The 27,441-nt window shown below is 42.9% G+C and overlaps 1 protein-coding gene and 1 long non-coding RNA gene across 7 annotated transcripts in view; one reads left to right on the top strand and one right to left on the bottom strand.

Moving 5' to 3' along the window:
- The window catches only part of RNGTT (RNA guanylyltransferase and 5'-phosphatase), a 425,454-nt gene extending 423,131 nt beyond the window's left edge, over window positions 1–2,323 (bottom strand). For 4 of the 6 annotated variants that reach the window (XM_030555913.1, XM_030555912.1, XM_030555910.1 and 1 more), the window contains exon 1: window positions 2,125–2,322. In XM_030555913.1, coding sequence (XP_030411773.1) covers window positions 2,125–2,188 — 64 coding nt within the window. In that variant the 5' untranslated portion in view covers window positions 2,189–2,322. Of the gene's footprint in view, window positions 1–2,124 lie in introns of all 6 variants that reach the window. The other 2 variants (XM_030555911.1, XM_030555914.1) reach the window with 1 other exon arrangement.
- A 148-nt stretch (window positions 2,324–2,471) lies between these two features.
- On the top strand, window positions 2,472–14,707 carry LOC115648381. The gene is made up of 3 exons (XR_003999536.1): window positions 2,472–2,563; window positions 10,109–10,156; window positions 13,204–14,707. It is a non-coding gene; the product is annotated as an uncharacterized LOC115648381 (long non-coding RNA).
- The last annotated feature ends 12,734 nt before the right edge of the window (window positions 14,708–27,441 follow it).

Below are 27,441 nucleotides of genomic sequence, written 5' to 3' on the forward strand. Positions count from 1 at the left end.
AAAGTTTTTCTCAGCAGTTCAGAGATTTTGTTCAATGATTTGCCAAATAAAGTACAATCATATCTAGAATAAAACACTTATGCATCTCTCAACTCTTCTGGCAAAGATGGGCAGTTAAAGTGGCAGAAAACATTGAGGAAAAGCAGGTGACTGCATTGAAAGACACAGCAGCGTTTAGTGTTGCAGTTGATGAGATCATGGATATAAACAACGTTCCATATTTGGCAGTTGTTGCAAGGTATTGTGCTTCCGATGAAATCCAAGAGGAACTTTGTTGCCTAAAACCCGAGCATGGCACAACAAAGGGGGAAGATATACTGGAAAGTTTTGTAAACCGTTTTGAAGAATGAGGAGTTGACATCAGAAAAATAGTATGTGTGACAACAGATACTCCTGCCATGGCCAGAAAACAGAAGGGATTTGTAAAGTTACTTGAAGATCAAATTGGCTGCCAGAAAACCTAACAGGGAGGTGACATCGGCCTAATGTGAAATTTCTGAAGCATCTGTGATGGCCACTGTCAGAGAAAGGATGCTGGACTAGATGACTATATTTCTAACTAGGTGTTCTGCCTCCACAGACCTTCCAAACAGGAAAGACTTTAGTCCTGAACTCAAATTAAATGCTACTAATTCACTGCACAGCATCTATCGTACACTTTTTTTAATCCCCTATCCTGTAGGGATCTCAATGTTCCTGACCATCAGTGGTTCTCAACCTGCAGCCCAATCAGCACACAGCTGTGGCCCTTGTGACACATCCTCAGTGCCATACAGGCATTATATATATTGTACAGATGTAGCCTATGTTACAGGGAGAGCTGTATAGTGGCCTATAAAGGTAAACAGATTGAGAACCACTGCTGTATATAGCACATCCCCAGTAAGAGAACCAGATCTGATCTGATCCAAAGATTTCACTCACTGCTTCTGCTAGATCAATAGAGAAGTACAATGTGTAGAAATGCAACAAACAATCCATTTTTTAATCCCATTCTGAACATAAACTTGATAAGTAAAGAAAAAATCCTTGAAAAGATCCTCAAAAAAGGCAATTGACTAAAACAAAGAGAGAACTTGAGACTAACAAAAGTAAACATGATGGAGGGAAGGAAGGAAACATGACCCTAACTCAGCAAAGTTACGTATGTGGCTAATTTTAATCAAATGAGCAGCCCCTACTCACAGATATAAAGTTAAGCATAGATTTAAGTACAATGCTGAATTAGAACCTAGAAAAGGAAGTCTGTCTGTTTGTAAGAAGTAGAAGGAAAAACATTACTTCTCTTTCCCATTTTCAGTCCCTTAGCTTATTTCTTTGTGTTATGGTACGGGGGGGGGGATAGGAGAAGGGGGTAAAGGGAATTAGCTGCTTACGAAAAAAGAGGATAGAGCAGTTGAGTAAATTCTTAGCTCCAGGGCAGGATGCAGACCATTGCATTCATCTTATCAGTCACAGCAGTGGAAACTACTTCAAGGATCTGCACATACAGCCAGCTACAAAGAGAAACCGACCCCAGTCAGTTTCGCCACTTCGCGCCCAGTTAAAAGTTTCTGAACTACTTTTTAAAGAACGGGAGGGCGACTGGTCAGGTCAGTTTCCCTTTAGCTTTTTGCTGCTGGAAACAGAAACTGACAAGGATCTCAGAAAGTTAGTCCGTTTCCCTTTACAGCAGGTCCGTCTGATCCAGGACGACAATCCAGGTGGATACAAGAGCGAAAGGCGACAACTGTTTTGCAGGTAGGAGGATTTCTGAGAGAAGCGGGAGTGAATGTTGGCCAGTTTCCCCCCAGCCTTGTGGGAAGGAGGTGTGCTGTGCTGGGGGGCAGGGCGCAGTTCTGGGGGAGGATGAGAGCGCTGGGGCATAAAACGGGAGCGAAAAGCGAAAAGGTAGCGAGACGCCACTTAGAAAGGAGGGAGGGGGCCGAGAGGCGCCTAGTCCGAGGGCTCCCCTGGAAAGAGGTGGTGCCTGCGACGCCCCACGCCCAGCCCCGGGGAGCCCGCTCCGACCCGGCTCGCGGATGGGGTCCGGGCTACCACCACCCGCACTGGGGCCAGAGACCCGTCCGAAGAGGCGCGGAGAAGCTGCGGCCGCCCCGCGCCGAGCACCCCGGCCCCGCTCACCTGCCATCGGCTGCCCCCTCCTGGGGCAGCGCAGCCAGCGCGGCGGGATCTTGTTGTAGGACATGGCGGCGCTGCCTGACAGAGCTCGGGCCGGGCGGCTGCGGACGCGGCTCCTTCCCACTCAGCGGCTCCAACAGCCCCTTCCCCGCGGCAGCTTCATTCAGCTCCAACTCCACAGCAACCGCCGCTGCCCACAACGCACCGCGGCAGGCACGCCACTTCCGCTTCCGGGGCTGCTCGGCTGGGACCGAGCCGCGGATGGGTGTTGCTTGAGCGCTGCGTTTAGTGTCCTCGCTCATCCGGCGGTCGGTACCCGGGGGCGCTTCGGTTCCGCGATGGGGCCTGGGTCTGGCAGGGAAACGCGCCTCCTCGGTACAGCCCCGCCAGCTGCGGGAGGGGGAGAAGGAGCGCGCGCCCGCCCGCCCGCCTCCTGCTCACGGTTAGCTTGTAACGGCTTCAGGGCAGAGACTCCCTTGCTGATGTGTGTTTGTACAGCACCTAGCACAGGGCAGCCGGCGCTGTGCCTGGGGCTCCTAGGTGCTGCTACTGTACCAGGAAATAATAGAACAACCTTGCTAGCCTGGAGGGGAAAAAAACAGAGTGACCAGATAGCAAGTGTGAAAAATTGGGACACTTTTATTTGAGGGGAGGGGTAACTGGTCACCCTAGAAAAAACACAGACACACACTTGCTGTCATAATCTGTGACTTGGTCCTTGCATCAGATTCATATGTGTGGAGCCTTGTGTCCACACAGAATCCCATTAAAGTTGGGGGGGGGGGGGCTCCACATGAGCAAAAGCAAGACTGGAGTCTAAATTATTATTTAATATTTGTATTACCATAGCACCTAGGAGCCTCGTCATGGATCTGAACCCTGTTGTGCTAGGTGCTGAACAAACACAAAACAAAACAAAAATCACTGACCCATCCAACCCCACCCAGCTCCTTGTCTCCTGACCACCTCCTCCCGGGACCCCTGCCCCTAACCACCCCCCTGGGACCCGACCCCCTATCCAACCCTCCCTTCTCCCTATCCCCTAAGTTCCCTGACCCCTAGCCACACCCCCACTCCCTGACAGGCCCCCTGGGACTCCCACACCTATCCAATCACCCCCTGCTCCCTATCCCGTGACTGCCCTCCCCAGAACCCTCGACCAGTCCAACTGCCCCCTGTCCCCTGCCTGCTCCTCCAGAACCCCCAATCCATCCAGCCCTCCCTGTCCCCTGACTGCCCTGATTCATATCCACACCCCCCGCCCTCTGACAGGCCCCCTGGGACTCACATGCCTATCCAACCCTCCCTGACCTCCACCCCATCCAACTGTTCCCTGCTCCCTGTCCCTTGAGTGCCCCCCAGAACCCCTCACCCCCTTACCATGCTGGAGCCAGCCATGCCACCGCGCTGCCTGGCAGGAGCAGTAGATCAGAGCACTGGCAGTGCAGTGGGCTGAGGCTGCAGGGGAGGAGGACAGCAGGAGAAGGGCCGGGGGCTCACCTCCCCAGCCGGGAGCTCAGGGGTAAGGCAGGACGTGGGCCGGATGTGGCCTGTAGGCTGTAGTTTGCCCACCTCTGTTCTATATAGAAACTAAGATCCCATTTGTTCCTTAGCTGAACATGTAACAATCAGGCACTAGATGGTGCCAAGAGACCATCTGGAAAAGAGAAAATGAAATCTGAGTGCTGGAAGTTGTAATCAAGATTAGAAAGAGTCTGAGAACCAAAGAATAATCACAAAGGGCACAATTCTGATTTCATCAGGATTATTCAGAGAGTACGGTGAGCAAGGGTGACAGAATTAGGCCCAAAGTGATATACACAGCTGCAAAATAGTATAATAATACAAATAGATTATGGACTCTTTGTACCTAGAACTGTGATGACACTCTGACATCTCTGTGCTGCTACATATAATTATAAAATTATTTAAAAAACGTTTATGACTGAAGAATTCAGAAATACTCTCATGCCAAAAAAGCATGGCTGAGCCAGGAGAAGACAGAAAAGTTATTTGTTATATTATGATAAAATCGAAACCCTGTTCAGGATCAGGACCCACTGTGGGAACTGATTACTCCCACCTCTTCTGATTCAGAGATACCAGTAATTGACACTTTATAAATCCTTATATAGAATTTGATAAATTCTAGATAGTCATCCATTTTTGCTCAAATTAATTATTACATTTATTTAATATTTGGTTTGGGATTGGGGCCTCATTGTACTAGGCACTGGGTGCATATATATTGAAAAGACTGGCTGCCCCAAAGAGCTTTTAATCCAGGGGTTCTCAAACGTGGGGTTGGGACCCCTCAGGGGGTCTTGAGTTTATTATATGGAGGGTCGCGATCTGTCAGCCTCCCCCCAAACGCTGCTTTGCCTCCAGCATTTATAATGGTGTTAAATATATAAAAATGTGTTTTTAAATTATAAGGAGGGGTTATACTCAGAGGCTTGCTATTTGAAAGGGGTCACCAGTACAAAAGTTTAAGAACCACTGTTTTAATCAGTACATTAATACTGCGGACTCCATCACCTCAGTAACAAGTCAATCCATTTATTCACCACTCTATGAAATATCATCTCCTTAAATCAGAGGTCCCCAAACTGTGGGGTGCACCCACCTAGGGGGGCGTGAAGAAACATTTAGTGGGGCGGGACCTGGGCCAGCCCCCATGGGGGGCAGGAAAGGATTGCCACCCAGCCCTGTTCTGCCCTCAGCTCCGATCCAGCCCCAGTTTCCAACTAAATTCAGAGCCCCTGCTACACAATCCAGTGTGCAGGTGGCGGAGTCCGCCTCAGTGTGCCAACGCTGGTCCTGGCAGAAACGAGGAGAGACCTCCTGGATTACAAGCAGGGGAAATGGGTGGATCCCCAGGTGCTTGGTCGGCTCATGGGGCTCTCCACCCCTAAGACTCCCCTGTTCATGCTCCAGAAGGTGGGAGCAGCCTTATCACCCACCTCTTGGGTGCCCCCCACTCACTCCTCACCTCTGGCTCTCCGAACCTTTTCATCAGGCCCCTGCCCTGCAAGCGCCCCCGCCCCCTCTTTTCCACAACCCGAACCAGCTGCACACACTGCAGCCATTTTGCTTCCAAACCAAGCCTAGAGAATGACTCTACACATTCATGCTCCACACATTTCACTTCCTCACCCTTGTGTTCCACCGTAATGTCAAGTGGCAGAACCTTTTACTACCTGTGGAGGGTGAGGAAGCCCAGTGGGCCAGCCTCCCAGAATTCAGGGGGAGGGATAGCTCAGTTGTTTGAACATTGGCCTGCTAAACCCAGGGTTATGAGTTCAATCCTTGAGGGACCACTTAGGAATTTGGGGGAAAAAATTGGTCCTGCTAGTGAAGGCAGGGTGCTAGACTCAATGACCTTTCAAAGTTCCTCCTAGTTCTAGGAGATTGGTATATCTCCAATTATTTAAAAAAAAAAAATCTCTGTTCCCAGTCCTGCCATGGCTCCATTCATAGCCCAAGACTTGCCTCCACCGGTGGCCCCAGCCTCAGCCCCCTTACTGCTGTCAGTAGCCTCCACACACACTCCCAGGGGCACAGACAGGGATAAGCAGGAGTGCAACTGTGAAAAGTTGGGAGAACACTGTCTTAAATGCATCTTACATATGTTCTCTTATCTAGGCATTTCTGTTTCACCCATAACTGTGGTCACCAATTTAAACCTTATCAGCTAGTTCCTATCTGGCCAGTAACCTGAAATAATTAAAAATATAAAATAACTATTCATATATTTATTTTAAAATACTAACCTTAGCTAGCTTAAGTACTTCAGTTTTGTTGCCACTTATAGACAACAAATCAGAACAAGGAGTTTTGCCTGAATGAAGAGAAAAAGCTCTTTTCTATAGTAGCACAGGTCAGCAAGCCTGTTACTCTTCTATTTCAGTCTGGCATTCTTTGTGTAAGTCTGTGATGAAATACAGAAATCTGGATTCTTATTTCTATTCTAATATTGAAATAAGAGCCTCACTCAGAATGGTTTTTGAAAGAGACATTTCATCTTTCCTGTGGGACTGTTTTGAGAGCTGAAAGCAATGCAGGCCAAGGATAAATAACTATTTTTTCACTAATGCAGAGAATTGGTATATTACTACAAACTACCCAAATTAATCCACCTCTTCAATAAAAATTTGGCAAATATAGAAAAGAAAAAACAAAAAGATTAACCACTAATCTGAGACTACAACAGGATTTATATCACCTACGTTATTACATACACTAAGTGGTTTCTGATTTGTACAGGAGCATTCTTCCACTGTGCATCCCAAGTCATTTCCTAAGAAGTGTTGTGGAAAATTACCCACACGGTTGATTTTGGATCAGACAGCCTGAGGCTCCTTTATTTTATACAAGCATATATGCAAGGAGAGTCAGCATGGCCCCATGCAAGGTGGCAAGTTGCTCTGCCTTCCGTAAATTTCTAGCCAGCTTATAAAGGTTAAAACCACAGACAAATTACACACACATTGTACATTAATTACCTTATTTGGAATATATTGCAAAATTAATATAGGACAAAAGCAAAAACAAGCGTCTCTCCCACTAGGCCCCCCCTGTTACTCACTGTCTGTTCTTTTGCGGTCAGCGACCTTTCTAACATAACTGTTGTGGCTATATATTTCATAAGCCTGGCTACTGCAAATTATGCTACTTGAGGACTTTATCACTCTGTCCCCTCATGCCCTTTATACACACAAAGCCATTGTTCCATTTTGGGAACTTTCCACTGTGACTCCTTTTACCTCTTGACGCACATCTTTTTCCATCACTCTTTCATCACTCTGTCCCCCTCCTCTCTGCCCCTTATACACAGAGACAAGATGAACCAAAGTTCAACACAGCCTAGAAACAAGCTTATCCGAAGTTTAGGCCTAAAAGCCTGGCCAAAGTTGTAAGCCCACCATGTTTTCCGTCACAGAAGAAAAGCCATTAACTAACCTTAAACTTAAATAGTATAGATTAGAAAATACTTTTCTTTGATTTACTGGCTGGCTGACTTAATTTGTTATGATTTGATTGTGGTAGATTGACTTTGTAGATTATGTAGATATATTTTTACTGCAACTAGGTAGTTGCTATGTTTTTGTAATTGTCAGGTTGACTGGAGATCTTTGTATAGCTCTTTTAATATTATTTAAATCTAAATAAATATTGTAACTTGTTAGACTAGTCATATTGTACCCCAATAACACTTGCATTGCAATGGTGTTGGAAGGAAAAATCATTGAAATTAAAGTAAACTTTGAAGATTTAGAATAAGATTTTTTTAAATTGATATATACATTTCAGCTCCTAAATCCATCTTTAGGCACCAAATTAATGCAGATTTTCAAAAAAGATGAACACCCTTTAGCTCCCATAAAAATAAGAAGGAACTGGTGGGTGCTCAGTATTTTTGAAACTTGTTTGGGTGCCAAAAAATGGATTTGGAAACTAACTTAAGCAGCCTACCATCTGAAACAAATTATAATTTTCCCAAACCAGCAACTGGAAGAAAAATATTTTCAGGGGGAAGTTATTTTATTTTTTTTATTTATGCAAAATTAAGAGGAGGTGCCTATCCAAAGTTCTTGGCATCTCTGGCACAAGTTCCAAAAATAAAAATAAAATTACAGTGCTCTCCCGATTTCAGGCTGCTCCCCAACAAATTACTCTGCAACAAATAAGAAAAATCTTTAAGACAGGGGTTCTCAAACTGGGGATCGGGACCCCCCACGGGGTCGGGAGGTTATTATGTGGGGATTCACAAGCTGTCAGCCTCCATCCCTCGCCCCGTTTTGGCTCCAGCATTTATAATGGTGTTAAATATATAAAAAAGTGTTTTTAATTTATAAAGGGAGGTCGCACTCAGAGGCTTGTTATGTGAAAGGGGTCACCAGTGTAAAAGTCTGAGAACCACTGCTTTAAAACATTAGGGGGCACCATAGCCCCACATATACGTTACTTAATTTTACGCCTGGGGACGAGAACAACTCCTCATCTTCTTTGTGTCCAAAACAAACAGGAAGCAGTCTAAAAATAAAGCAATAACAGCTCTTGGATCCCTGATGCAAGATTGTCATATACTTCTGTGTAGAGATTCAAAGACAGGAAATCATGATCATTTAGTGGAGCAAAAGAAATTACCCAGTCAAACTGGGTTCTGTAAACTCCACGGAGCTATACAAATAGGAGAGTAAGGGAAGGAATATGAACAACTCACCTCTGAGTCTTTATTCAACTCTTGACTAATTGTTCAAGCTTATGCTCTGGGAAAATGACAATTTCAACTCAAATCTCTAATGGATGATGACACTGTTAATTCAAACTCTATAATAAAACCCAACATAGAAGAGATGCCACAATCAGTTCATGGTAGAATTACTTTAATTCAGAATCCCTGGAACAGTTGAGTACTATTAGGATATCCCCTTCCTAGGCACCAACCATTATTAACTTGCAAGCCATAACCCCTCACATAGTATGAACCCCCAAAATTGTATCCCACCCACTTCATAACATAATTAGCCCTCCTGACAAAGATAGTGAACAAAAGCAGTATATGCGATCATCAAAGAAATAAGTAACAGAAATAAGAAATAAGTTCACTTGATGGTCAGACAGCAACAGTTCTATTTTCATGTGCCTTGAGGTCACAAACTTCTCAAAGCTTAATGACAAAAAATAGACAAGAAAGTTATTTTTGTTCTCCTAGCCAATAAAAATAAGACCCCACAATATTGACGTATGGAAATATTTGAGACCCTTACTTCTGGTACTCATTTGAAAGTTACTAATCTAAGTTGGGCTGTTAATTTTAACACCACCTTCTTAAACATAAGATATAGACAATATCTTTTAGATTTTTAAATAAGGGCACTAATCCCACAACGGGCTCCCCAGCCCAAGACACTGGAATCTGACTCTCTTGCTGTGTGTGAGGCATACTAGAATTCCACCCATCCTTTACAGGAGTCAATATTTAGAAATCGCTATTAGAGTTCCTTCAAGGCCAGAGATGACTGAGATATTCTGCCTTTGTAATTGAGGTCTCTCAAAAGAAAGGTATGTGGCCACTGAAGCACCTCTGGCAACTCTTTCTAGGGCCTGTAGGAGAATGTCAACAACACCCTGTGGACATTGTCTTCAAAGCTACCTGACAGTCAGCACAGACTCTCGGATCTTCTTTCCCAAAACAAAATTCTGCTTCTACTGGGGCCAATAATTAATTCCAAATCAGAGCAATCTTGCCTGCAGTGTAGTTTATATACATCAGAGCTTGAAACACTTCCACAGCAAGTGAAGGCAACATGATTAACTTGTCTGCCTACACCCAAAACAGTTTAATTGATCATAGCTTCCCAAATGCTGTAGTAGATGTGAAGAAACCTTTCTTGGCTTCTTGCACAGCTATGACATAAGACATCCAAAACTTTGCTATAGTCAGTTACACTTGGTAAAAGACTTCCACCACCAGCACTCTAGCTGTCTTCTTTCTACTTCATCTGTCCAAGGCTATCTGTATACCATGGGAACCTCTAAGGATAAAGTTTAGGGGCCATAATATCAATAGTTGGAGGAGATAATTCTATTTTATGGTTTATTTCAGTATCACCCCAAATGAGCTAAACACTGTACACACATTTAGGAAGACAGTCCATCCCTCAAAGAGTTTACAATCTAAAAGAACAAGAAAATTATTACAAATGGGGGAAAGAAATACAATGTAACAAGCAAAGTGGTTAGGGTGATGATCGCCACATGTCTTTTTAGTTAGCTGTTTTTTATATATTTGATTATTTATATTATTCATACAAAAGAAACTACATTAAAAGAAAATAATATGCATTGTAAAGTTAAGCTCTTTAAAGTTAGAAAATGCCAGAATAAGGCTGGCCTTGCAAGCTTAGTTTTGCCATCATTCTGTATATATTAATTATGACATAGTCTTTAATTACAGGATCACATACTATTTTCTCCACAGGACCCTTGCCTCATTGAGTGTACAAGATGGAAAAATGGAACTATAACTGTAAGTTACCTCCCTCTAACAACACATGCCATTTTCCATGTTTCCCATGCAACTCCAGCTCTACACTCTTATACTATGTCTACAAAGAATTGTAGGACTGGAAAGGACCTCAAGAGGTCATCTAGTGCAGTCCCTTACACTCAAGACAGGACTAAGTATTGTCTAGACTATCCCTGACAGGTGTTTCTCTAACCTGCTCTTTAAAATCTCCAAAGACGGAGATTCCACAACCTCCCTAGGCAATTTATTCCAGTGCTTAACTAGCTGCAAGTTAGAAAGTTTTTCCTAATGTCCAACCTAAACCACCCTTGTTGCAATTTAAAACCATTGATTCTTGTCCAATCCTCAGGAGATAACAAGAACCATTTTTCTCCTTCCTTTTAATAATATTTTATATACTTGAAAACTGTTATATCATGTCCACCTCCAGTGTTCTCTTCTCCAGACTAAACAAAACCAATTTTTTCAACTTTCCCTGATAGGTCATGTTTTCTGGACATTTAATCATTTATGTTGCTCTTCTCTGGACCTTCTCCAATTTGTCCACATCTTTCTTGAAATGGACACAATACTCCAGTTGATGCCTAATTGGCGTGGAGTAGAGCGGAATAATTATTTCTTGTGTCTTGCTTACAACACTCCTGCTAACAGTGGCAAATATAGAATTAGTGGAGCCCTGTGCGCAACTTCATTTTTTTGGGGGGCCCCCTTAGAACCCAGCCAAGAAAAGAACATTCTCTCCTATCTCCCCCCACCCCACCCATTTTTCATTCTTTTTTTCCTCCTCCTACATTATAAGTAGTGGGAAATAAATGAAAATAAAGTGAGGTACCTAGATTGGGGCAGGGGGTTGAGATGCAGCAGGGAGTGTGGGTTGCGTGCTCTGGGAGGAAGTTTGGGTGTGGGGTGCAGGCTCTGGGCTGGGGCAGGAGGTTGGGGTGCAGGAGTGGGGCAAGGGGGTAAGGCTTACCTTGGGCAGCGTGGCTCCCAAAGCGACCGGCACACACACCCCTTCGGCAGCAGCACCAAGGGGAAGGAGAGAGCAGGGGGGTCTGCAGGAGATAATTCTATTTTTATGGTTTATTTCAGTATCGCAGCTCCCACTGGCCACAGTTTCCAGCCAATGGGAACTGCGGAGACGGCACCTGGGGCGGAAGCAGCGCATGAAGACACCACCACCTCAGGGGCCACAGGGACATGCTGGCCACTTCTGGGAGCAGCACGGAGGGAGGGAGGGAGGGAGGCAGAGCAGGCAGGGAGCTGCTTTAGCCCTGCTGCACTGTTGCTGGCACATCTCTGCATGCCCCTTGTGGAGAGGAGGTAGGGTGACCAGACAGCAAGTGTGAAAAATCGGGACGGAGGTGGGGGATAATAGGAGCCTATATAAGAAAAAGACTCACAAATTGGGACTGTCCCTATAAAATCGGGACATCTGGTCACCCTAGGAGGAGGGCAGTGGGTCTCCGTGCGCTGCCTGGGCCGCCATGCAGAAACATGCCAGCATCTGGCTGCTTCCGGGAGCGGTGTGGGGCCACCTTCCACGGTATGCAGGCAACCTGCTTGCCTGAGCCCTGCTGTGCCACAGGCTGGGACTCGGGAGCAGGTTATCAGATATTTGTCCTGCATTTTGGGCCCTCCTCCCCATCACTGGGGGCCCCGTGCCACTGCATGGTTTGTTTCATGGTAAATCTCCTGCCAGCTAATACATCCCAGAATAATGTTTGCTTTTTTTGCAACTGTGTTACATTGTGGACTCTCATTTAGCTTGTGATCCACTATGACCCCCCCAGATCCTTTTCCGCAGTACTCCTTCCTCAGCAGTCATTTCCCATTTTGTATGTGTGCAACTGATTGTGCCTTCCTAAGTGGAGTACTTTGCATTTGTCCTTATTGAATTTCATCCTATTTACTTCAGACCATTTCTCCAGTTTGTCCACATCATTTTGAATTTTAATCCTATCCTCCAAAGCACTTTGCAACCCCTCTGAGCTTGGTATCATCCGCAGACTTTATAAGTGTGCTCTCTATGCCATTATCTAAATTATTGATGAAGATGATGAACAGAACCGAACTGAAAACTGATCTCTGCAGGACCCAATTTGATATGCTTTTCCAGCTTGATTGTGAACCATTAATAACTACTTTCTGGGAATGGTTTTACAACCAGTTATGCACTCACCTTATAGTAGCTCCATCTAAGTTGTATTTATCTAGTTTGTTTATGAGAAGGTCATGCGAGACAGTATGAAAAGCAGTACTAAAGTCAAGATATAGCACATATACCGCTTCCCCCCATCCACAAGGCATGTTACCCTCTCAAGGAAAGTTGTTAAGCTGATTTATTGCTTTGTCTTAATTCCTTTTGTGAAATGTTCAGCTCTAGGGGGTCAGGCGGGAACGTACTCAGCCTCAGCCCTTGCCACCACGGACGCACTGCTGTTTTTAGGCACTAGCTCTATCTGGGAATTGCATGTCCCAGGCCTTCCCTTATATATATATTCCCAAGGACCGTCAGGCTCTGTGCACACCGCTGATCCAGGGAGTTAGCAGCAAGTTGCCATACATCATCCTAAATAATAAGCCTCAGTGCAGACTGAGGTATTGCAATCTCCCTGAGGGATTTCTTAGAGAAGGGATCAGAGTATTTTAAATATGTAAATCTGATTTAGGGTTTTCTTAGCACTGGTCTTCTTCATCCTCCCCACTACCCTTAGACATATCTTAGGGAAGATACAGCACTGTGATCTGCCCTAAGGACCTCTCAGAGTGGTGATCAAAAGGGAGAAAGTTAAGGTTTTGTGGGATTGTGGGGTAGGAGGCCTGACCCTAACTGTGCGTTTACTTTCATTGAATTGTATGGTTCTCTAATTTTTGTACATTGGTTGAGAGTATTTCCTGGTTCTCAGAGGTTTCTGGTTTTGGCTGCCAAGTTTCATGCTCTGAGAGAGTACAAGGCACTTTTAGTTAAGTAATCTTAACTCCCCTTCAATAATATGGTCATTGTTGGTTGGTTTTGTATTAGTGAATAATTCCTTATCTGTCTCCAGCCTGCAGAAATTCCTTGATACGGCTCCTGAACAAGCTCTTTCTTCATCTCTGCAACGGCTGAGGTCTTTTCTACCCATTCAGAATTGTATCCACTAAAATGAACTTAATATTTTACTGTTGTGTGTAATATGGATCTGTAGGGGTTGATTTGTAATAGTTACTTTGTGTCAGGGACTCTATGGGTCTGGTCAAAAGACCACTGAAGTTAACTGAATCAGGTCCTATATGTATTACTTGAAAGAGGAATAAGAAAAATATGCCAAGTGTTTATGCATAACATCAAAAGGTCACATTTAGGAGAAATTCATTATCTTATTAAATACAGATTAGTATTCAAATAAACAATGGAACAGGGAAAGAAGGAATATCAGAATTAGGGATGTAAAATTTAACCGATTAACCACTAAACTTGATGCTTATCAGTTTCAGTTCTGCTGCAGCCCCACATGCCCGAGGTCCCAGCTGCCACTCCATGCACCTGGAGATCTGGCTGCCGCCACACACACCCCTGTGCCCAGGGTCCTGGCTGCCTGCCCCGCCAGAGGACCTTCTCTGTCATCCCCGTTACCAGGGTCTCAGCTGCCAGCCCCGCACCAGGGGTATTGGCTGCCAGCCCCACAGCCGGAATCCCGGCTGCCAGCCCTGCTGCCGGGACTCTGCTTCCATGCCCGCGCCCAGGGACACCAGCAGCAGTGGGGATTCCTGTGCCTGAGGATCGCCTGCATGGGGTGGTAGCGGCGATCCCCAGCGTGAGGCCAGCAGTGGAGTCCCAGCTGTGGGGTTGACAGCCGGGACCCTGGCAGCTGGGCTGGCAGCCAAGACACCGGCGGCAGCCGGGATCCTCAGCAGGGGGGCGGCATTGGAGATCCCCAGCGTGGAGCAGCAGCAGAATCATGCGTAAAACATGGGGGTGCTGCAATGCTAGTTAACAGCTTGTTACAGCTAAGAGAAATTCTGTCTCTCAGAATGATCAGTTAACAAGGGATAGCACACCTTTTGCAGGGGTTAGTTTAGTTATATTTATCATCTATTTAACTTTTGTTTGTGGTTTTCACTTGTTTTCTATACCATGTCAAATCAATTTTGGCTTAATTTAACCACAAATAGATGTGGTGACTTCACTTACTATACTACAGACTTAAGTCAACTTATGTTAGGTCTACTTACAGGCATGGCAGTAATTACTGCGCCCTATCCATCTTCTGTCGGCGGTGTGCATCCTCACCAGGAGCGCTTCTGCCAACTGAAGCGGGGCAGTATGGGGGGCTGAGAGTCAGGACTCTGAGCACTGCACACCTCCACATTGGGAGCCCAGCTGTCCCTTCTCCTCTCCCCCAGGCTCTTGGCTCCCTGCTCCCAGCCAGGAGTGGGGGGCAGCACCCGTGCTTCTCTGCTCCCTGAGCAGGGAGCCTCCAGGTAGCAGTATGGAACCATGAAATTGACAAGATAGCCAACAGCCAATGTAAGTAATGCAGTGTCTACACAGACACTGCGTCACCCTAATTACACCAACATAAGCTCTATGCCTCTAGTGGAGGTGGAGTTATTATGTCTGTGTATTAGGGCACTTACATCGGCAGGACAAGACTGCGATGTGTACGCTGACATAATTAGCTCACTAATTGAAAGAAGTGGAGTAGAGAGACTATGATCAGACTTTTCATGTTTGTTTCAACTGGGTGCTCTTTACATAGAACAGAGAGTTAATAGCTAAAGATATGCAAACTAAGCATGCGTAGTGACTTGTCATTCCAGTAAATACATATTGCATAATGGTATGACTGGATTTCCTGATTAAGTATGTCCAGCCCCTAAAATGTTTGTGTCCTACTTCGGGAATTTCCAAAGTGTTATGCAAATTGGTGCCAGCAGCATATCCATGTCATGTGGTTTCACTTACGAACACATACGGAAATAAACTGAGTTTTATCCCCGTTCCTGTTTTGTCTCTCCTGACAATGAAAGCTGGCAGCACAGCGTAACTAACTTAATTATTTCTAAGAGAGTCTGTTTCTCCCAATCTTAAAACTTAGGTCATAAATAAGTGAGGCCAAAAATAGTGTATGCTTGGTTTCACAAAGGCAAATATTTATCTGCTGATAAATGAATGTTGCAATCAAGAATTTCCAAAACACTATGTAAATGCCAGTAGTCATCAACAAATTATGCAATTTCACTTCTGGTTTATATTAATACATACAGGAAATATACTCCATAGCTTTACTTCACATAGTGACCTGCTCAGTCATCTTGATCAATTTAAGGTTCAAATATAGTATTTTTATGTACATCTGTATATAACAATGAAAATATGCTTCACCAAAATGCTGCAGAGCCTGGCTTTTGTTTGGAATGGAAATCTTTAGAATGTTTGACAGGTACTAAAAATATGTAATAAAATGATTTTACATTTTTATTTTGACACATTGGTTAATCATGATTTTTTTCCATTTGAATTGTATCTGTACAACACAATACAAATAATGCAGGTGATTTTTTTTCCTTACAAAGTCTCTTAAAACACAAGTTTCTGTCATGCTGGATAAACTAAAAGGCTCTTTTACTGTAATTTTGAACATGATCTCAAAGTCTGGATGTTATATAGTTACCACTTATGCAACATATCCACAGCTTGTTATGCTCCTGTCTCTTTTAGGACATGGCTGTCTTACAATTCAAACCATTATAGGGCCCCTATTGCAACCTAGTTTTAATCTGTAGTGTAAATTAAATCTTAACTCTATTACTAAGCCATTCTAAAGTCTTGGATAGTCCAAAATTTTAGCATTGTTCAATCATATGGTCAAGATCTTATCTACATTGTAGGCTGGAATCAGATTATAACCAGGTCCCCTGACATGGTTCTATTTAAAGAGCAGACGGGCTCTCAGTGACACAGATGTATAGTGGATCAGAGGCTGAATTACTATCTAAAGGTAATTCCCATACAGCCTTTTATGTAAAACATTGCACTTTTGTGTTGCAACATGCATATTTATTTAAAATTTATAAATACAGCCATATAGCTCCAATGGAATCACTTAGAGCTATATGTGTGGAAGGGGACAGAACTGAGTTTTATGTCATCATTCTTGTCTCAACCTTTTTTCTCTTTTAATGATTCTAACAACAACAGATAACTTTCCATTTAGAAAGCCAAAGATAGGACTGCACACAGGAGGATAACCGCACTGAATTTTCTTCTGGGGAGTCGAGCATATTTCACAGATATTGTATCACCTGCCCCTATCGTATGAGGCATCAGAAGTGGTGCTCATGAACATAATCCTCAGGAAAAAATCTAGGCAGCTAGATTAATTTTCTTGTCTCCTTATAAAAGGTTTTAATTTATGATAGCACTCAGAACTGCAGTAGCATTATTTTCTTAAACAGCTTAGAACATAAGAATGGCCATACTCGGTCAGAGAAATGATCCATCTAGCCCTGTCTCTGACAGTGGCCAGTGCCAAATGTTTTTCATTGAGAGTGAACAGAACAGGGCAGTTTATTGAGTGATCCATCCCCTATCATCTAGTCGCAACTTCCAGCAGTCTTGGGGACACCAAGGCCATGGAATTGCATCCATGCCCATCTTGGCTAATAGCCATTGATGAACGTATCTTTCAGAAACGTATCGAGTTCTTTTTTGACCCCATTTATAGTTTTAGCATGGTCATAGTTTGGGAGAATGCAGGGGGAGCATTTCCCCCCCCCCAACCAGAGGGAGGTGTTACAAGTGGTCAAGTGGCACTTCCTTCCCTCTCACCAATTTCTGCGAGTGGGGGAGGTACTCTGCAGGGCTTGCTCTGCTCCGCCTGCCGGGGGAGAGGGGGACTTTGTCCTATCCACACTGCACCTCCTCCTCCCACTACCCCCTAGGGTGACCAGATCATGTCCCAATTTTATAAGGCCGATACTTGAGGCTTTTTCTTATATAGAAGCCTATTACCCCCCACCCTCTGTCCCGATTTTTCACACTTGCTGTCTGGTCAACCTACTACCCCTGCACATTTCAGCTCATGGAACATGGGGCGGGACAGAGCAGCTGTTCTGTGCTCTGGGTCACTGCCCAGGCAGCTTGCTGCCACTTCCTGTTCCTAGTGCCCTCCTGTTTCCTGTATAACAGTGAAGGGGGGCAGGGCAAGAAGGGCAGGGGGGCTGGGGGAAAGGGGATGGAAGTAAGAGACAATGAGATAAGGCAGAGAGAAGAGAAGGGGATGGGATGGGACCAGGGACAGTGGGGAGAGGAAGTGGGTGGAGATGGGGAAAAGAAGGGGACAGGGAATGAGTGGGGAGAAGCAGGAGCTGGGCATGTGGCATCCCCTTGGCGGCAGCAGCAGCCCCAGCAGGCAGGCAGCTGCAGCAGCACTAGAGCAGCAACATCACTGCAGCAGCTGGTGCCAGAGTAGTGGCTAGCAGCAGCTGGGGCTTCCCCATTAAGTCGGCCTGTCTCCCCCAGCACTAGCACAAGAGATGTTAAATTTAATTACATTATGGTCATATTACCAAGTGTTTCAGCTATATATCTTGAACCAGATGCTGTGCATCCTGTAAGACTAAATCATGAATTGCCTCTCCATTAGTGGGTTCCAGGTCTAGCTGCCCAAGAAGCAGTCATTAATGCTATCTAGAAATGTAATTTCTGCATCCCGGCCTGAGGTGACATGTTCCCAATCAACAGCAGGATAGCTGAAATCCCCCATTATTTTGAGGGTTTCTGTTTTTGTTGCCTCTCTAATCTCCATGAACATTTCAAAGTCACCATTACCATCCTGGTCAGGTAGTTGGTATGATGCAGGCAGACCATGTGCTGGCGGACCTATTGGCCTCAACTGAACACTGGACAATACATATTTGGAAACCCAGTCTGGCTCACCTGTATGTTAATATTAAGCTTATAAGAATGTATTTAGATTTTATGAAATGCTTGTAAGACACTGCATGTACTAATCTCACTTATAACATCTGTACCCCATGTTATAAGGTGATATTAAGTGTTTGTATTGTAGTCCTCTGTAATTGTGTCATATAAACTCATTCCATCACCATGAACTCTGGGAGGAAGGGGATGAAAACCCTTAACAAGAAGAAAGTATCTTTATGCTGCTTGGACTTTGGGAGAGCATGATTTCCAAGCATATATTATAATAGCTGTGTGGCTTAATCAGAGTGAAGTGACTAGTCAGGAGGTAAAAGACAAGATCAGAGAGACAGACCTAAACTGTACAGGGAATTGGAGGCAGAAGCAAAGAGCTTGAAGTTGGGGAACAAGGTGAGAGGAAGCGAATGATGGCACTTGAAGAGGGTCTGAATATAAGTCTGAATAGTGAGCAAGGGAGGCCACCTTCTTGTCAGCAATTTGGTCAAACTGAAGGAGAGCTAAAACGAGTGTCTGGGAGACAACAGTAGGTTGCAGCAATCGTGTTGAGCAATAATTGGGGCCTAGACAAGGGGTTTGGTAGTAGGTATGAACTAATGGATTTGAAATAATATAAAAGAGGGAATCCTGTAGATATCAAATTGCTGTCTATCAGGCACAAAGAACAGGACAACACAGGAAGTAAAAATAATTTAGCAGCAGTTTAAAAAGAGGGAGGGATAGGGAAGAGAACAATACGTATCATTCGTTACAATCTCTGTACAGAAAGAGCTACTGGAAAATGAAAAATTCCAACAAGAACTTGGCAGAGAAAACCCCTACTCTCCTTTCAGCTGAGGGAGTCTAAAAGGAAAGTCCCTGTCTGAAAATGAGTAAGTAAAGAGCTCAGCTGTCAGAAAGGAAAGAGGAACAAAGTCAGTGAGTACTTTGACTTCAGCAGTGTTTATTTTCAAGTGATGTTAGCCAATAAAACTTGTTGTTGCTGTTTGGTTAGATTGTAAAAGTCTATTGCTCATGTTTTATTAAAAATGCCGAGGTTTGCTGGGGGGGAAAAAACTGCACATCCAAAAGACCTTGCAAAGTTCACAGAAAGATCTGTGATTTTGGTTTTTGTTTGTTTTTTTTTTAAATCAGGAATTTCCCACTATATGGTAAATTTTCTAATTTCTACCAAATATTACCAATAATAAAATCTGAACAAACACTATATAGTCAGGATTATTAAACAGTGACAAAACTAGAGATAATTCCAGTAATATTTTGTTTTCTACTTTATTTATGTATAGCTATTTATTTCCATACATAGTTTCATAGAGTTTAAGGCTGGAAGACACCAATAGATCATTTAGTCCAGTGATTCTCATGCTTCAGGTGATTTTTTGTTTTGTTTTACCTCAGATATACTGATGTTTTATTTATTAAAGTATTTGGGACCAACTAAGAGTCAATGATTTTGTATCATTAACAAAATTCCCCTTAGAGGAATGAGACAGAACAAGTTGCATCTTCGTCAGAAAAAAAGAAAATTTCACTATTCAAACCTGAAATAAACCACCCATTAAAAAAAGAGTTATGGTGGCAATCAGAACATGAAAGGAGATCTGTCTAGGACATACTGAATCACAGCTCCTGAAAAGTAAGGAAAGTTCTACAAGTTCCAACCATTCCTTTGTTTAGGATTGTCTCAGTGGTCAAGGGACATCTACATAGAACACATCACTGGACACTGGCAATACTAGAAGGGATGAGCTGGAGTGCTGATAAAAAGGAGTCAGTAAAGTAATAAATATTTTCCTCATGGATTCAAGTATCAGAGGGGTAGCTGTGTTAGTCTGTATCCACAAAAACAATGAGGAGTCTGGTCGCACCTCAAAGACTAACAGATTTATTTGGGCATAAGCTTTTGTGGGTAAAAAACCCACTTCTTCAGATGTGAAGTGGTATTGACACTCTCTTGGTATCAGAGGCAGCTCTAGGAATTTTGCTGCCCCAAGCATGGCAGGCAGGCTGCCCTCGGCGGCTTGCCTGCAGATGGTCCGCTGGTCCCGCGGCTTTGGTGGACCTCCCGCAGGCGTGCCTGTGGAGGGTGCCTGCGGGAGGTCCGCTGAAGCTGCAGGACCAGTGGACCCTCCGCAGGCACCGGCAGAGTGCCCCCCGCGGCTTGCCGCCCCTAGCATGCACTTGGCATGCTAAGGCCTGGAGCCGCCCCTGCTTGGTATGGACACCTCCTCATCAATTATTGGGAGTGGACCATATCCATCCTGACTAAATTGTCCTTCAACATTGGTTCTCCACTTTTCACATCTGAAGAAGTGGGTTTTTTTACCCATGAAAGCTTATGCCCAAATAAATCTGTTAGTCTTTAAGGTGCCACCAGACTTCTCGTTTTCCTCATGGATTGTATTTTCTAAATGGACAGTCAACCTAATTCTCAATTACTGAGGGACAATCTCCACTCATTGATATATTTTGCTTTCCACAACCAAATATCTGTACAATTTTTCAGGAGTGATGTACTCAAGTATTCGGATTATAATATCTAAACTGTATTGTTAAATCTATTCACCTAAATTTGGGTAATTGCTGATTATGTGTCATATGACTTAAAAAACTAACTTTGTATTTGTGGATAATCTAAACACTATACCCAGATGTACAGACACTCTTTTCCCAACCTATGTATTTTAAATATATATATATATTAACATTAGCTTTAATAAAAAATATTAATCTTTTCTTCTGACCTTGTGAACTTTATTCTGGCACAAATTCATTTAGGGAAATTGGAGTAGACCAAGATAAATAAATTGTAAGGTTGACTGACTTGGCTTGGTTGATGAAATAGAACAAAATATGTACACAACCTTTAAAGCCCTTTCAGTCAGCAATATCTTAAAGAACCAATCATTTTCATCTTCTATAAAGATTACATACCACAAAACTATTTAAAAGAACACTGCCTTCAAAGTCAAGGCCTCAGACATTAGGAAATACCAGAATTAAGATTGCTTGTACAGCGTTCATTCAGCCCCTCTGTACATATGATTCATGATACAATCTTTAATTACAGTATCACGTACTCTTTCCACAGGTCCTTTGCCTCATTCAGTGGAAGAACATTATGTTGCATGAACCGAAGACCTTATAATAAAAAAAAAAACCTCTTCCAAAACAGGCCTATAAAAATATTTGCATAGATTTAAAAATTACAAACAGATTTCCCCTCTAATGGCAATGTAAAAAACAGTTCATATTTACTTTTGCTTCATGCTCATCATTTGGCATCACTGTCAGAAATTACTGCCTGAGGCCCTACTCCTGTACTTGACTCTGCAATAAAGATAATGGGTCTTTGTGCAGGTACAGAGCCTATCCCTGTAGAAACAAATTGTAGAATTAGAGCCCAAATTAATATACAAGCCTATTTTACCAAAAACACAAAAAGCACCATTTTAAAAGTGCAAATGTTTGTATTCACATTAGTGATACTTTACTAACAACGGGTCACTTTCAAATTATTTAGGAAGTGCGATACAAGAAGCTATTTAAGTCTATTGATTTAATCACTTTAAATAGAAAGTTAGAACTAAAAAAAAAACTTGACTGCAATTGAATTACTATTTAAAGCCAGTACTAGGCTAACATTTCTTTTTTTAAAAAAAGGCCTGTAACTTGTGCTATATGTGGAAGGATGTGGGTGACTGCACAGATCAACCTGCAGGATCGAGGTCTTTAATGCATGTTTCAACTGTAAGTCATGTTTAGTAAGATTGAACTTTATAGTTAATATATATATATAGGACCTGTCATAAACAGATGGTTAAGGGTTAATGCCTCTTTTACCTGTAAAGGGTTAAAAAGTTCACCTCGCCTAGCTAACACCTGACCAGAGGAACCAATGGAGGAACAAGATGTTTGAAAAAGGAGGGAAGTTTTTCCTTTATTTAGAGTTTCAGTTTCAGCCGGAATGAAAAAGATCAAGGAACCAGCCTCTTATCAGAGTAGTAAGTTTTAGAAAGGAATAAATAGGTTAATGTTTATTTCTTTGTAACCTGTCTTACCCAACTTGATTCTACCTCTAATTACATATTTGGGTATTTTTTTGTGTAACTAAATTTGTGCCCAGGGGAACATCCTCTGTGTTTTGAATCTGTTGTCTGTGAGAGCAGCTGGTATGCTAATCTCTCCCAGAGGATTTTTTTACCTTTCTTTTCTTTAATTAAAAGCCTTTTTCTTAATACCTGATTGATTTTTTCCTTGTTTTTAGATCCAAAGGGTTTGGATCTGGACTCACCAGGGATTGGTGGGGGAAAGGAGGGGGGATGGTTAATTTTTCCTTGTTTTAAGATCCAAGGGGGTTGGATCTTTGTTCACCAGGGAATTGGTGAAGTCCCTCAAAGCTACCCAGGGAAAAAAGTAGTGCTTGGGGGATGGTGGCAGCGATTCCAGATCCAAGCTGGTAATTAAGCTTTGAAGTGTCCATGCAGGTCCCCACATCTGTACCCTAAAGTTCAGAGTGGGGAAGGAACCTTGACAGGACCAAAATGATATTAGTGGGCCTAACTTGAGAGTATTGTGGATATGTTATCTTTTTCCATCAAGGGGGCTCACCACTTTTAGATAAATCTTTTCATGATTTAGGTGACATTTTTCAATCCCTGATTGCTCCTGGGTTCTCAGATGCTACTGGGAGCAAAAAAATCTGTTGCATGTGCACCTGTAAAGGCTATTGTGATAATGTCTCTTTGATATAAAGCTTGCTGCAGTTATCCATGCACTTTTAACCCTGGTTGGCTCACTGAAATATGCTCTATGGCAGGTTAGTTTCTGAGTAGGCTTCAAGCCTATAGCCTGGGCAGAATTCAACTATTCTTAAAGCTCAGTGAGCATCTATATGGGTACACCTCATTTTCTGTATACAAATAATTGAGAATACATATGCAGTTTAGACAAAAAGAACAGGAGTACTTGTGGCACCTTAGAGACTAACAAATTTATTTGAGTATAAGTTTTCGAGGGCTACAGCCCACTTCATCGGATGCACAGAATGGAACATATAGTAAGGAGATCTCTCTCTCTCTCTCACACACACACACGGGAGTTGCCCTACCAACTCTAAGAAGCTAATTAGTTAAGATCAGCAATTATCAGCAGAAGACAAAAAACTTTTGTAATGATAATCAAGATGACCCATTTCAGACAGTTTGACAAGGTGTGAGGATAGTTAGCATGGGGAAATAGATTCTATGTGTGCAACAGCTCAGCCATTCCCAGTCTCTATTCAAGCCTAAATTGATGGTGTCTAGTTTGCATATTAATTCAAGTTCTGTAGTTTCTCGTTGGAGACTGTTTTTGAAGCTTTTCTGTTGCAAAATTGCCACCTTTAAATCTGTTACTGAATGGCCAGAGAGGTTGAAGTGTTCTCCTACTGGTTTTTGAATGTTATCATTCCTGATGTCAGACGTGTCCATTTATTCTTTTGCATAGAGACTGTCCGGTTTGGCCAATATACATGGCAGAGGGGCATTGCTGGCACATGATGGTATATATCACATTGGTAGATGTGCAGGTGAACTAGCCCCTGATGATATGGCTGATGTGATTAGGTCCTATGATGGTGTCACTTGAATAGTATATGGACGGAGTTGGCATCGGGCTTTGTTGCAAGGATAGGTTCTTGGGTTAGTGTTTTTGTTCTGTGGTGTGTGGTTACTGGTGAGTATTTGCTTCAGGCTGGGGGGCTTTCTGTAAGCGAGGACAGATCTGTCTCCCAAGATCCGTGAGAGCGAGGGATCATCTTTCAGGATAGGTTGTAGATCTTTGATGATGCGCTGGAGAGGTTTTAGTTGGGGGCTGAAGGTGGGAGCTAGTAGCGTTCTGTTATTTTCTATGTTGGGTCTGTCCTGTAGTAGGTGACTTCTGGGTACTCTTCTGGCTCTGGTAATCTGTTTTTTCATTTCAGCAGGTCAGTATTGTAGTTTTAAAAATGCTTGATAGAGATCTTGTAGGTGCTTGTCTGTCTGAGGAATTGGAGAAAATATGGTTGTATCTTAGAGCTTGGCTGTAGACAATGGATCCTGTGGTGTGTCCTGGATGGAAGCATGTAGGTAAGTATAGCAGTCAGTAGGTTTCCAGTATAGGGTGGTATTTATGTGACCATCGCTTAAGATAACCAATGTAATACCAATTTTTTTAAAACGTTCCAATGATAATCTGCTATTTGTCTGATAAAGAGGCTGATTTGAGTGATAAGACCAACATAAAGAATTCATTTAGCTTCTCCGCAATGGCCATGTCTTCTCTGAGTGCTCTTTTAGCACTTCAGTTATGTAGTGGCCCCAGCGCTTGTTTAGCAGGCTTCCTGCTTCTGATGTATTTTAAAAAAATTTCTATTTAGTTTTTGTCTTTTGTTGGTTACTCTTCAAATTCTTTTTGGCCTGTCTATTTAGACTTTTACTTGACTTGCCAGAGTTTATGTTCTTTTCTATTTTCCCTAGTAGGTTTTGACTTCCACTTTTTAAAAGATGTCTTTTGGTCACTAACTGCCTCTTTTACTCTATTGTTTAGCCATGGTGGCATTTTTGGCCCTATTACGGTTTGTTTTAAGTGATCATCAAAAACCAGTAGAACACCTCAACCTCTCCGGTCACTCAGTAACAGACTTAAAAGTGGCAATCTTGCAATAGAAAAGCTTCAAAAACAGACTCCAATAAGAAACTGCTGAACTTGAATTAATATGCACACTAGATACCATCAATTCAGGCTTAAATAAATAGAGACTGGGAATGGCTGAGCCATTACACACATTGACAAGAAGGTGTGAGGATACTTAATATGGGGAAATAGATTCAAACTGTCTGAAATGGGTCATCTTGATTATCACTACAGAAGTTTTTTTTTCTCCTGCTGATAATAGCTCATCTTAGTTACTTAGCTTTTTAGAGTTGGGTGGGCAACTCTCACCTTTTCATGGGGGGGGTGAGTAAAATCTCCTTACTATATGTTCCATTCTATGCATCCAATGAAGTGGGCTGTAGCCCACAAGACCTTATAGTCAAATAAATTTGTTAGTCTCTAAAGTGCCACAAGTGCTCCTGTTATTTTTGCCTATACAGACTAACACAGCTGCTACTCTGAAACCATACAGTTTAGAGTTATCTAATCAGCAAAACCCTTCAGCAAATAATTTTATAGTTGTCATATAATTAAAAATATATTTTCCAGTCAAGATTAGGGAATCAGTAGTTCATGCACAACATCTAATAGTGTAAACAGGCTTGGTAGGATTCAATTTAAATAACTAGTTTCTGTAAATGTTGATTTTGTAGGACAAACAGAAATTGACAGGGAAAAAAACACCCATTACAGTCAGTCAGTTAGTTCAGCCTCCCCATTCATCTAGCACCTGAATGAATTGGGCATTACTGAACCTGTGGTTATGCAGGGAACCCTGCACAGCTGCTATCATGGCTCCACTCCCTCACAGTGGGAGTTGTACCGGGGCAGGAGCCATTCAGAAGGGTGGACTCTCCCGTAACTGGGTGGTTCGTTGTCCTCCTCACAGCTCTGGCCAGGGGTCTCTGTGTCACCGGGTCTCAGTGTCTCCCCTGCACCTTGTACCCCTTGTGTCTTGGGCCCCTTGCCCTCCCACAGAGCTCTCTGAAGCCCACTGTCAATACTGGGAGTCCATCTGCTGTCAGAGTTGCCCTAACCCTGAACCTCCCTTAATTTCCCCAAAAATGTAAATTAAAAATAGTTAAAAAAAATAGAACACCCTGAAAAGTAAGAAATAAAAATAAAATTCTGCCAAGCTTACCTGTAGACTAGCTATGTGATGCCAATTACACATGCACAATGAAAAGATAAATATGGGCAAATTCCATTTACATGAACCTTTTAATTCAATACTTGCTGTTATCCTAGTCTTGGTTAGATCCCCTGGTGTGAAACACATACTCAATACCTCTCAACTTTCCAATCCTCCCCCTTTTTTCCCCTAGGGGATTTTATGTTCACAAAACATTTTGAATAAATGTAGTTGTACTGTATAAAAACACATGCATGAAACATTTTATTTGTGCAGTAGGCACTTCGATAAATCCATTGCTCAGGAGAATGAGTATTGAACTTTTACCTGTCAAATTTCTGTCCTCACTTAGACCTGTGCAAACCCAATGAGTTGTACCAGAGGGCTGAATCTGGCCTTGCATGTTCTGTTGTTTTAAATAACTGTGAGAAAGACGTAGGAACTTTGAACTGAACTGTCTAGAAATAGACTTTACATAAAACAGTTTTAAGTTCAAGGCATCCTTGTTTATCCCTCTAGGAAATGTACTTATTTAATATCTGAAATATGTGCTGCATACAGATGGCAGCAAGTTAGCTCAGTGGCACCAGAGAGGTGATTAGAGCAGGACACAAGTCTATGCCAGGAATCTGCACTTAAGTAGATTTTATCATTCACCTTTTCATTTAGCAATTAAGCAAGTTAGGGCCTATGTTGAAAAAGCTAAAAAGGATTTGTGATGGACAGGATAGAAATGTAGCTTGCTATTAAGAATGTTAACCACTACCACTGCTTAATATCGCAGCAACAAACATTCCAGCATCTCCCACTCTAAAGAGATTTTTTTTTTAAATTTAAGTTATGATTCATATTGCAAAAAGTAACAAAGACTTTTTGGTGTGTTAAAGCACATTCCACTGCATGTGTGAAAAGACAGATGAGGTAGTGGTGGTAAACCAAAGCTGCTCTGCCTGTCTGGGCTGCAGAAATACTTAAGACATTTGCATCTCATTTCTCCACATCAGGAAACAGAGCAGCCCCAAAGCAGCATTCGAGATGAGACCTGCTAAGACAGCAGAAAAAGAACAGTTATGCTTTAGTATTCTCCTGTCTGCCTTCAGACTGCAGTCCCTATGCTTACGAGTGCTATGCATTTACTGCTTTTATCTGCATTGAGCTTTTTCTTAAAAATTCACACTGCTGTTGAAGCATCAGAACAACTCTGCCAATGCTAGCCCTAGCATAGACCAATTGCCACTCTATTACTTCCATGTTGTATATTTTTGGTCTGGGCAGGCCTAGACCACACTGTGATAAAAACACCAACAGCCAATTGATACTAATGCTCCTGCCACTGTTATCAAAGATGAAGCAGCACAGGCGCTACAGTAACAGTGAGAGAATTCAAGGGGAAAAGGTGCAAACAAGACTGCTGTCTCTCTAAGGAGGAACAAACTGGTTCTTGTAGCCATATCTTGTGTCCTGAGTGGCAGTGAAGTAGAACGCAGGAATAGAACTCTGCATGGATACAAAATTTGTATCTGCATCCAATCCACAAAAATGGTCTGTGGA

The sequence above is a fragment of the Gopherus evgoodei genome, chromosome 3 (assembly GCF_007399415.2).
Source record: "Gopherus evgoodei ecotype Sinaloan lineage chromosome 3, rGopEvg1_v1.p, whole genome shotgun sequence".
In the NCBI taxonomy this organism is placed as follows: Eukaryota; Metazoa; Chordata; order Testudines; family Testudinidae; genus Gopherus; species Gopherus evgoodei.